Source organism: Corvus hawaiiensis, chromosome 7 (genome assembly GCF_020740725.1).
Source record: "Corvus hawaiiensis isolate bCorHaw1 chromosome 7, bCorHaw1.pri.cur, whole genome shotgun sequence".
Lineage (NCBI taxonomy): Eukaryota > Metazoa > Chordata > Aves > Passeriformes > Corvidae > Corvus > Corvus hawaiiensis.
The window spans coordinates 16190322-16202346 of NC_063219.1; the positions used below are offsets into that span (position 1 = coordinate 16190322).

A 12025-nucleotide genomic window follows, 5' to 3' on the forward strand; every position below is an offset into this window, starting at 1 on the left:
GTTGGACTTGCTCCACTTCATCTGTCTTGTGCTGGGGGGCCTGAATGTGGATGCAATTTTTTAGCTTCAGGCTCCAAAGATGTTGAGAACAAGGGTATAGGGATATCCTTTGCACTGCTGGCTCTCCTCTTGCTGCAGCCCAGTGAGCCCTTGCCCTTCCTGGCTGCAGTGACCCTGTTCCCTTTTGTCCAGCTCCTGCCCATCAGGAGCTGCCAGTGCTCTCTAAGAGGTGCTGCCTGCTTGGCCCAGCCCCAGCCCATGCTCTGAGGTTTTGCTGGCTCAGGTACTGGGCTTTGTGTTTGTCTTTATTGAATATTTTCAGGCTTTTCTCAGACCTTTCTTGTAGCTAAGCAGGTCCTCATGAACAGCAACTCTTTCCTCCAGCACAACTGCAGTCCCTCACCAAGTTGCCTATTTCCTTTTTTCTCCTTTTGAAAGAGATGATTATGAACACAGGTATTTGTTACTGAGGACATGCAGGATTCTCCAGGATTGTTTTGCTGTGCCATGACTTGGCACTCTGTGTAACATTTTGACATACATATGGTTATACAATTTTTTGTGTATGCTTTTTATGTTATAGCAGCAAGCCGATCCAATAATTTCCTTCAGTATCTTTAAGAAATCTTCAAAATTTTTTGACACAAACTGGCTAAAGTGCTAGTTTTCATTTTGAGATTCTTTGGTGTGTTTAAATATATGAAAAAATAATCTCTGTGACTTTTATAATTATGTTTTGATCTTAGGAATACTTTCCTCTTTAATGCTGAAATAGTATTTAGTTATAATTTCTTTGAGTTCCTGTTCAGTTTTTGAGGTAGAGTGAGTGGAATGAGTCCTTGCTGACACTCTGAAGGTACATGTGGCTGTAAAAATTGAACTAATGTTCTTCATGGGGCAGGAAAGTGTGCTTTCATTCTTGACTCCCTTTTGGAGTTGTGGCCTACTACTAATTTTGTTCTTGAATGTTGAAAGCAGTACACTTGCCAGATAGTCTAGCTTTTATTTGACTAAGAAAGTGATAGTCTACCCTGATACTAAAACAAAATTTAGAATTGTTCAAATTGTGTGTTTTAAGTAAATACCAAAAGAAGAGCAGTATTGCACACTACTGCTTGCTTTTTGTAGCAAAGCAGTCTCACTGGCAATTGTAGGAATTCTAGAAAAGAGAACTTGAAAAGTAATGTTACTGGTTTAGTGTGAGTTACTTACTCTTCAACAAAAATGCCATATTTCAAATAATAAAATTACTTCATGGGATCAATGTGCAAGACAAGGTTCAGCTTTGCATAGCAGTATTTCTCAGTGTTGTTTCCTTGGATGTTGTTACTCCAAAGACCTAAATGAATAATAATTGTCAGATTTCCAAATGATACTGCCAAGTTTTCAATTTCTTTATATTTTTGTACCTCTTTCACAACGAGGAAATTTCCCTTGGATTGTTTGATTTGCACTCTCAGAAAAGTGTTGGATTGTGGTGTCAGTTTTGTTGGGTGTTATTTTTGTATGCCTGCTGAAATTGAGTCACATTAAATTCCAACAAGGATACATTTTTATGTTTGGGTTTCTTTTCTTTTTTGATGCCCAGACTTTTAACTTCACACTCATCCTGCTCCTGAATCAGGGTTTAACTAGGCTGTGACATATGCACTTTTGTCCTGGTTCCTACAACTGTTTATTAGCTGTACACACAAAATTAATCAATACTGTAGTTTAAAGATAAGTAGTGGGCATGCAAGAAGAAATTTAGACTTTTTTAAACTATAATTTACTTATCCTGTCAAACTATTGGAACAGTTCTGACATTAGAAATTCATTTAAGCTGTAAAAATAGTCAGGTTGTGTGTAATCTGAAATGTTTTGTGTTCTCTTTCTAGGGTTTCAAAGCAGACCAAAATCCTTGAAAGTGTTTGTTAATCCAAGCAGCCACAAAAGGGAAGCCACCCATGTTTATTTTGAAAAAGTTGCACCTCTTTTTAAACTTGCTGACATAAAAACTGATGTCACAGGTAAGTTGCTTCAAAAGCATAGCTTAATCCTTTGTGAAACTAATGCTTAAGCACAGTTTGAATTTACTGCTAAACCTTATTGCCTTTGACTGCAAGTAGTGCATTTGGAACTCTAGTTAATACAACACAATATATTTTTATTTTGTCAAAAAAAAGTTTTTGTAATTCTGTTACTGATTCAGTATTTTTCACCTATAGCAGTCAATACTAGTAATCTAGGCTTTTTCCTGTGTCTATTGTAATTGACTTGAAAAATTATCAGTCTCAGTTTACGCAAATTAGAAGAGGTCTCATCTTGCAGGTGTTCCTTAAACTTCTTCTGAAATGATGACTAGTTCAGGTTGCAGTCCAAAAATTATTCTGAGAAAATCCGATTTAGCCATGAGAATGTAATAATACAATAATGGTAGATGAAAATTAGCTTGCTAATTTTATTACCTGTATCTATGTATTTTTTTAACTATTTATCCCAAAATTTAAAGTAAAATCAATTGAAGATTAAAGACACATTAGAAGAAATGTGAAAAAGATTGTCTGTATTATAATTCTGCAGTGATAATTTCTTAACTATACTTAACTGAGAGGGAATGCCAGCAGCTTTATATAAGTTTTAATTCTCACAGACATATTTTTCCACCTGGAAGGCATGTATCATAATGTGAACAGACTAATAATGCTGTCATGTTAGAAATTGAACTTACCCTTTTTTGGTCGCAATTTTTAAAAAAAGTTTTAATATAAGTTGCGAATATAATTCGTAGAGGTTTCAAAAACATTTTTACTAGTGGAATAAAAACAGTTTTAAGTTTATTTTTTAATTATTAGCCTTTTAAATTTTAATAGGAAACTTCAGAATTGAGCCAGAAAAATGTTTAATGGCCTATCCTTTAATTAAGGTTATTTTGGCAATGTTGAAATACTATTGTGCTTATTAGCTGCCTAACACTCCTCCTACAGGCAAAATGAGAAAACTACATCAGTTTTCAATGCTAGTAGAGATAATTAAGGACTATGCATTAAAGGAAAAAAGAGGGTGGTGGTGGGTGCTGAGTAAAAGTCCTGTCCACTGGTACCATATTCTAATAAAACTAAGCGCTTTATTTCAAGTAGCTAGGACTGGTTTTTTTCATCCCATAGTTGTTTTGGATTTTGTGAAGTTGGAGTGTGCATCTTGCTGTTCCTGCTTTTTTGGAACATGGCCAGTATTTACATAACTAGTGGCATTAGGTACTGAAATTGTGAATGCTTTTGTACCGTTTTTGCACTGAAGATATTTTACATTTAGACTTTTCCACATAGACATATTTAAAGCCTAAAATCCATTGAACACAAAAATTTTGTAGCAAATTTTAACCTCTGAAGTGGCTTCTAGTGCATACAAAATACAAAGCTTGCAGGCTACTAAAAACACCTCAGACCATCAAAAATTGACAGTGGAATGCTGAAAGACAGAGCTCTCCTCAGCCCATCTTGTACATTGGTAGCTGGTTGTTGCTTCCTCTCAGAAAATCTTATTCTTCATGGTAGCTTCTCTTGGAATAAACATCTTATGTGTTTAGAAGTTTGGAGTGGAAATGTTCTCTCCTATCCAAGGACATACAGCAATCTAAAGACATGAATGCAAATAAGCGAGTGCTGAAGTAACATTTACTTTTTCTAATTATTTTTAAATTCTCTAGGGTTTTCTTCCCCCGCCCAAATGACTTTGTGTGCTGCAGCAGTATTAATTTCAATAAAAAGAACCAAAGGTCTTAGGGAGTGGATTGTGTTTTGTTGGGGTTTTGGGTTATTTTTGTTACGTGCAGTAAGCAAGTCTCTGAAGTGCTTAGTGCACTATAAAGTATGAATTAGCAAATTTAAACTGTAACAATTTTTTAACTGTAGCTAAGGTGAAATAATAGTTAAAATCTGGCCTCTTTTATGAATTGGGCAATCTTTTGTGCTGCAGTTGGGATATGGCTGCTAGGGTAAGTGACTCTTCCAAAAATTGAGTTCTACAAAAGCTCACTCTGCTGTTGAGATACCTGCAAGTACTGGCAAACTGTGATAATTGGAGCTAGTATTTTAGAAATACATTAGTATCTTGAAAAATCTTACACATAATTAAAGAAAAATAAATGAAGGAAACCCTGACTTGAATCCTAGCTTGTCTCACTTCTTTTTTTGACTTTTTTGCTTCCATTTATGTACACTTAAAACCTGGACATCTAGGCAAAAATAACAGTCTTCCCAAACTCCTATTTTTAGGGTAGAATCACAAAGAAAAAGAACACTTGAGAACTGGACAAATAGCATTGGTTTAAATTTACCATATGATAAATAACAACAGATAACTGGTGTTGATGCTGGATGAAAATAAAATGTTATCATTAGCAGTTATAATCCCATTGATTTTAGTGTGTGGCATGAGTGCCAGTATATTTAGGTATCACTTGAAAGCATCCCCTGTTTGGAAGTCTTGAATTAACTGTGTATTGCTTTTTCTATGTGTAGAGGCCAAGCCCTTAGTTCTTGTTTGCTATGTGAGGAGGGCTTGAAAGTGTTTGGAGTATGTGTGACTCTGTTCAAAGGAGATGCACCTTTGGTGTCCTTCCTTCAGAATGCTGTTATCTGCGATTTAAGAGCAAAACACTCTTGAAAAAAAAACCCCAAGTTTCTTAATTATGTGTTAGAAATGGTCAAAAAATCATTAAGTAATACTTTTGTGATTATATTTTTGCAATTATATTTTTGCCAAATATGTAATCTGGATCCTTCTCAAACAACGAAAGAAGCTTTCCTCCTATTACCGAAATACATTGAGTAGGTTTTTTTGTTTGTTTGTTTTTCCCCCTGAATTGGAAGAGTGCCAAATATTCAAACACTTAGCTTTTTTTCCAGCCATCAGAATGATTTATACATGTCCCTCTGGAGGTTGTCAAGCCTGCAGAAAACTTTTTAGACATGGTCTTTTTATGTCTATGTTGGATTTTTCTAGGTTTTTTTTTCTACTTGAATGATTTTCTATATGTTCTCCCAAAGTTTTTCCTGAAAACCTCATTTTTTCACTGTCTTTTTGTCACAGTGTGTCAAAATAGATCCTCTGTCATTCTCCCATCAAATTTTAAATTTCTTGGAATTCCCCAATCTTAAGCCTTGAGCATTTCTTCTACATAATTTCCAAACTTAAGATATTAGATGCAAAGAGGATGGAGTTGTTCTTAATCTGGTTAACATTAGTCATTTTTACTGTCTTTCTTGATTTCTCTGTAGACATGAGCCCTCTTTATTTTCACATCCTTGTTCTTTGAGTGAATTAATTCTGTAATAGTAAGCATAGGAAAGCACTGAGCATGTTTTCTGTTACAAAATAAATGTAATTTACTGTTCCATTTTAATTAGACTGTACTCATAACTTTCTAAATGTCATCGTGTTCATTTAAAAAGGCATGTAACCTGGTAACCAACTCTATGTTTTCATGGGAAGAGTTTCTTTCACAGCTAAGCAATGGTAAGATACTTGAACCTTTCTGCGTTTTTGCATGATGCACACTTTTATTGGTCACTTTTCACACAGCCTACAGATACTGATAAAAGCATAATTCCTATTGGTAATGCAAAGCTGAATATGGTAGCTTAAATATTGTGCTTGGATAGTCCAGAGAGACCCTGGATGGAAGTAAATTCTGTAAATGATTTCCAGAAGTTGTTATAGTGATAGCTGTTTCTGGAGCAAAATGATAAATCTTTGCCTTCCAGATAATCAAAACAACTCTAGTTTATAGTTAAGAATTTTCAAAACACCAAGCACTAGAACTTTGCTCATACTGGTTGGGGGATTTTGAAGTTATAGGCAATATATACAATTTTTTAATGTGAAGTGTAAAAATAGTATCACTTTTGTTTTGATTTTGTTTTGATGTTTTTTATTTTTTAGGAGAAAAGGTGTATGCACGCACTATACACACAAACGTGTGTGTGTGTATAGGAGGAGATAGGGGTGTTTTCAGTTCTTGTAAGCAGCATTTGAGTAGTCTGTAGAAATACTGTTGGAACAGGTACAGATATGGAATGATTGTTTTAGACACCAAGACTAATAATTTTAGCAGTGTTTAGGAACACTGGAGAAAAGCCTTGAACTATGTGAGCACCAGGGACAGACAAGCATGAAAGATTAATGTAATTTTGCATATAATGATGCACATTCTTACACAAAAAATCCATCTGCAAGTGTCATGTCAGTCAGCAAAAATCTTTGATGGGTGGCTGCAGCTGGGCTGTCTCTTCTGGCAAAGCTGCCCTAGAAAATGCTAAATGTAGTTATGATGCTTCGTGCCATCTGTAGTATGCCAGTTTATCCTGTCTTCACTGGCATTTACAGTACTATATAGGGTATCAGCAAACACAGAGACATCAATGTGGAGTGACAGATTCATTTCCTCCAGAGGCTATGAACTCTGGTGTATACTTGTGCCACCTTCCTCTGTGTGTTATATTCTGTTGTCACTGGTATTTGGCTTGATTTCATACTTCTGAGTTTAAGTCCTCTTATTTTTGATTTAGCAATTTGCATATCCTAACACAAAGGCAATTAAATTTGATTGATCCTGAAGTAATTCAATCTTAACTGAGGATATGCTTATTTTCCTGAAGTTTACCCACTATGTCAGTGCTAAAACTTGCATTTTGATGCAACAAACATCCTCTTGAGTTATCTGAATTTAAATATACTAAATAGCCATGTATCTAATAGCAGCTGAATTTTAATGTTTGGCCTTTTAGCTAGCATAACTGTAAAATATAACTTCTCATACTTTTAATGCATTAATGATTTAAAAAATAATCTAAATTGAATTACTCTTTTGTTCCTTATGGGCAAAATAATTTAAACCCCTTTAAAATGGTCTAATCTGCTGATAATTAATGTTTTTTGCAGTAACTGAATATGAAGGACATGCTCTCTCAGTACTTAAAGAATGTGAACTGCAGGCATTTGATGGGTAAGTAGGTTAGTGACTATGAATGTTAGTAAACCTCATCATGTTATTTTTGTTTGTATTCCAATCAAAATTATGCTAGTGGGTATTTAATGAGTTACTCTGTTTCTCATATATATGAAACCTGGGAAAGTCAGTTCTGTTAAATGCTTTGGTATTTATTAATTACTGACAATAGAAATGTATCTTGGATTCATAAATAATGGTAAATAAAGAGTAACAGTAGATAAAAAAATAAAGCTTTCCGAAATATGCTTCATGAAAGTTTCAGTCTCTGTAAGAATACTAAGACAAAGATGAAAAAGCCTGGATTGTATCTTCTTTCACAAATATCTTCTACACTGAGTCATATTTGAATTGTTTCATCTTTGATCTTTGGGTAGAGTCACTGGGAACTTCTTCCCCTAGTAGTCACACCCAAGGGCGAACAGGAGCAGAAGAAGCTGGAAGAATATAACCCTTAGTATGATGCCAGGATTTCTGAGGTGAAAAGGCCCCTGTCCTGTCTGGAGCAGCACTTCTGTGCCTCCTTTGGGCGCTGTGTGTGGTGGCAGGAGGTGAGTTGGTTCGTGTGCAGGTTGTGCACACAGACCTTGCATGCCTTGCCCAGGCTGGGAGGCAGCTGCAGGTGGGTTAGGTGTGGACTGAAGGCCATGCCAGGGTGCATTAATCTGCTGCTCTAATCAGCACCTGCTCGTCAAGTGGTGCCTGTTTCAGACTGGCAGAAACCTAGTTGAAGTGAAAATGGAGAAATGGCAAGACAACTGTTTTTTTTAAAATTCACTGCAGTATGTAAGCAACATAGCAACATGCAATTTCTGAGCTTGATTTTCTCTCTAGGAGAGTTATGGTTCCTTCCATGTTAACAGCATATGAAGTAAACTTAAGCTTATGATTTGCAGTAGTAAACTGGAAGTTTATATCTCAGTGCTTTCTGAAAGCAGCACTCCTATGTGTTAATTCTTTTTCAAAGCTGTTTGTTTGTAGTTATAATTTCTTTTCTCTGATTTCCCCAGCTACCATTCTGTCTTGAAGGACCATAGGCATATGTTTTATATACTCCACCTTTTTTGCTATCCACTCTTTTTTAGGGACACTGAAAATTTAGGCACTTTGTCAATTTGGCTTTTTCCCCCTGATTTATGGCTGAGCTTTGGTGACAAATAGAGAGACTGCATTTGTGATGCTGCTATCTCAGCTGGGTTTTCCCATTGTACAGTGACAGAAATTGACAGTGTCCATGCATATTTCTTTCCTAGTTAGGAGCCTAAAATATTAAGGATATTTAGAGTAGCCCAGGTTAGTCAGTCCTTAGTGAATAGTTGATTAAGAAAGTTGCATCTGATGGTTAAATGTTTCTTCCTCTCAAAAACCTTTTTCAAGGTCTAAGTAAAATTTGTTTGCTCAAGACTTTCTACTCCTTATGCATAGCAGGTTCTCACTGATTAGCATTGGAATCCCAGGTGCCTGATGGTACCTTTATTTCCAGCCAAAAAGGCAACTCTTGATGATTAATGGTAAAATAATAAAAGTCAAATTTAGCAGCATTTTCATGTTATTCCTGGGACTCTTCATCTACACAGCTCTCCAAAATCAGAGGAAAATATATCTGTTTTCAAAAGTTTTAATAGCCAGAAGACAATCCACACAAGTCCTTCTGGGTATTCAATTTATCAGACTTCAAAGATTACTGGTTTTGCTACTGTGACAGAAAATTTTAAGCCTGGGAATAAACAAAAAATGAGTCAAAAGACAGGCGATGACTCCTGATTGCGAGCAGGAAGAAAATGTTCTTCAAACTTTTGTATTCTATTCTTCAAACTACATATTGTATTTTTTATTTAATGTGGCAGTGTTTAGCTAGATAGAAGAAACATTCCTAAAAATTAGAGATGGAAAATCATCTTGCAAATAGTAATAGGAACTGAAGAAAATATTGAAGATGAGGTAAACGATTTTAAACATTTAAACTCATAAAATGAGTTTTTTCTTATAAAGATCTGACCAGCTTTACCTGGTTGAATTATTGGACGTGGTTTCCCAACTGCATTCAGAGATAAAACAAAATAATATAATTTAAGTGAATGCCTCCTAAAGTAACTCTGACACTTCTGTCATAAGTGCTTGGAATGTATTATTACTATTCTTATTATTAAAATATGCTTCCTAATTTGGAGAATCTCTGTAATATGTACTTAAATAAACAAAAACAAGATAAAAAATGGTTTGCTGTAACAGAGCTTTTACAGACAAATGCATTCTTCTCTGTAGCCACAGCAGGTGGGAGTTTAATTATGTGCTCCAGAAGCAGTGATTAAGTACCTTTGTGCAAAGGATTGCTGGCACTAGGATTTTATACCTTGCTAAATCCCTCAACTGCCTGCATAGTGTGTGAAAATAGCTGTTTTCAAGTGTTTTTTTATTTTATTGTAATATTTGGTGAGTTGTTATTATAAGGGCAATTAAAAGGCATTGTAATGTTTGTATGGGTCAGGATTGAAAGATGTAAAGAGCTTTTCCACTGAGGCACTTAAACGTGTTTGTTTCTTCTACCTGATCAGTTTATGTGCATTTCATGTGATAAGAAAAACTTGGTAAGTTAATATATTAACTTAGATGTAAGTTAAATATATTTACTCCTACTCAGACTGAAAGCAGAAATAAGAATGCTTAAGGAACATTCAGGTAACATTCACTGATCTGGGAGCGAAGCCCAAGCTTGTTGTTAAAGAAAGAATGTTTTTTAGCTTTTTGAAGATTCATTATGTATATGGTGTGGGGTTCAGCTATGAAAGAGTTTGTTTTGAAGTGTTTGGCATTTTTGTTTTGTAATAGGGTAGTTTGTGTTGGTGGAGATGGATCTGTCAGCGAAGTTGCTCATGGGTTACTACTTAGAGCCCAGATAGATGCTGGGAAAGACACAGACTATGTATCAAAGCCTGTCAGAGCACCGGTTCCTCTTGGAGTAATACCAGCAGGTGAGAATGAAAGGTACTGTTATGTTTTGTTAGTCATCTGTTTTAAGTGCCTCTGGCATGTTCTGCAGTTTTGGCTACTAAAGGCAGTTCTTGATGCTAAAGCTTCAGTTACGTAAGGGAGCTATCGAATAAATGCCTTAAATTAGTGATTTATATTGATTACAAAAGACTTGATTTTAAATTGTAATGATAATTTTTAGTAATGGCACAGATGAGCTCTTTGCCTGAAGGAAGAAGCTGAGAAGGAATAAAACTAAAATAATTTTCATCTGATCCATACAAAGATCGAATTTCACCCTTATTTCCTGACAGAAATTATACCAAACGAAAGCTTTGTTTTCTAGATTTTCCTTTCTTGCATCTCCAGTTTTCTTGGCAGAATTCTTAGTTGGATTCATGCTTAGGGTCTATTTTAAAATGGTGTCCCAGAAATACACTGTGTGCATTATATTAAAAAAAAAAAATTGCACACAAAGCTGCTTTCTCTCTTTAGTTTTACAGACGTGAAAATCTATGTCTCTTGAAAAGTCTGCTCTTTTTATTAACTTGTGTCTTGTGGTGTGATTTTGTTTGTATTGGGGGATTTGTGTGTCCCTTCTTCTCACAGTTTTTGTATTTGCCCTTCTTGGAGTGTAACTTTGCCCAGCAGGAAGGCTTCAGCAAGAACTGTTGTGGTTTAACCAGCAGCCAAGCCCCACGCAGCCGTTCGCTCATTCCCCCACCAGTGGCATCGGGGAGAGAATCAGAAGGGTAAATGCTGGAAAACTGTTGGGTTGAGATAAGGACAATTTAATAGGAAAAGAAAAAGCTGTGTGCACCAGCAATGCAAACCAAGGAATTGATTCCCTGCTTCCCTTGGAGAGACAGGTGTTCAGCCATCTCCAGGAGAGCAGGGCCCCATCACATGTAACAGTGGCTTGGGAAGACAAATGCCATCACTTCAAATGTCCCACCCTTCCCCTATTTCATATACTGAGCATGATGTCATATGGTCTGGAATATCCCTTTGGTCAGTTGGGATCACCTGTCCTGGCTGTGTCTCCTCCCACCCTCCCACGCACCTCCAATTTCCTCACTAGCATGGCAGTACAAAAAGCAGAAAAGGCCTTGGCTCTGTGTAAGCTCTGCTCAGCAATGAAAAAAACATCTCCTTGTTATCAACCCTGTGTTCAGTACAAATCCAAAACACAGCTCCATATTAGCCACTGGGAAGAAAGTTAAACCTACCCCAGCCAAAACCAGCACAAATCAGTACAGCCAGGGTTGATTCTGGACTAGGATATGAATCACTTCTCTTGAAAAGAAGAGAGGTACTTTTGCATGAACACTACTCTCTGGTGTGGATGTTTGCTAAGACTACTTGGCATAGTTTCTCAGATGCTTTTAACTAGTAAGGAAAAAATTCCTACAGCCAGTAAAACAGCAAATCACTGTTTTTAGTTTCTACCAAAAAAAAGGAACACATCACTTTGAACTGAGCAAGCAGATTTTTAAATGCTTTGACCTGGTTTGCACATATAAAAGAGTATTAGTTGCTTGTAAAAGAGCAAGATTACATTAGGTTTTTTCTCAGGTTAAAAAACCCTTGGTAAAGAGAGCAGTCTCAAAGACATGAGGGTAATTAATGAATTTGAGTACATAAGTTGGGCTATCACTTACCAGCTCAGTCATTCTGAATATCTCAGTTCATTGAATCTCACCTCATTGAATCTGTTGTGTGGAGGTCACTGTGCCTCATCATTGGTGCTTACTCTCCTCAGTTTAAGATAAATGCATCATGCTCAGAAAGCACTTGTATACCCAAAAGAATTCTGTACAGCTTCTTACACAGAATGGCATAGATTTTGTAAAAGAGGATGAGAACAATTTATAAAATGATATTGTGAGGAATTCCTAATAAGTTCTTAAAAATAATCTATGGTTTGTTCGATTTCCATATTGCTGATATTCCATGAGGTAGTCAGTTAGGAAACAGGTAAGTATGATACTTGTTCTCATGAGGATGCAACTCTGGTCAGTAAACTTCTTTCCCCCACCAGAAATCCATTGTACAAAATTATTA

At 36.0% G+C, this 12025-nt stretch overlaps 1 protein-coding gene across 3 annotated transcripts in view; it reads left to right on the forward strand.

The window, feature by feature from the left end:
* CERKL (ceramide kinase like) overlaps nucleotides 1-12025 on the forward strand; it is a 52716-nt gene that overhangs the window by 27264 nt on the left and 13427 nt on the right. For all 3 annotated transcript variants that reach the window (XM_048308808.1, XM_048308809.1, XM_048308810.1), the window contains 3 exons: nucleotides 1878-2009; nucleotides 6925-6988; nucleotides 9821-9963. In XM_048308808.1, coding sequence (XP_048164765.1) covers nucleotides 1878-2009; nucleotides 6925-6988; nucleotides 9821-9963 — 339 coding nt within the window. The remainder of the gene's footprint in view (nucleotides 1-1877; nucleotides 2010-6924; nucleotides 6989-9820; nucleotides 9964-12025) is intronic.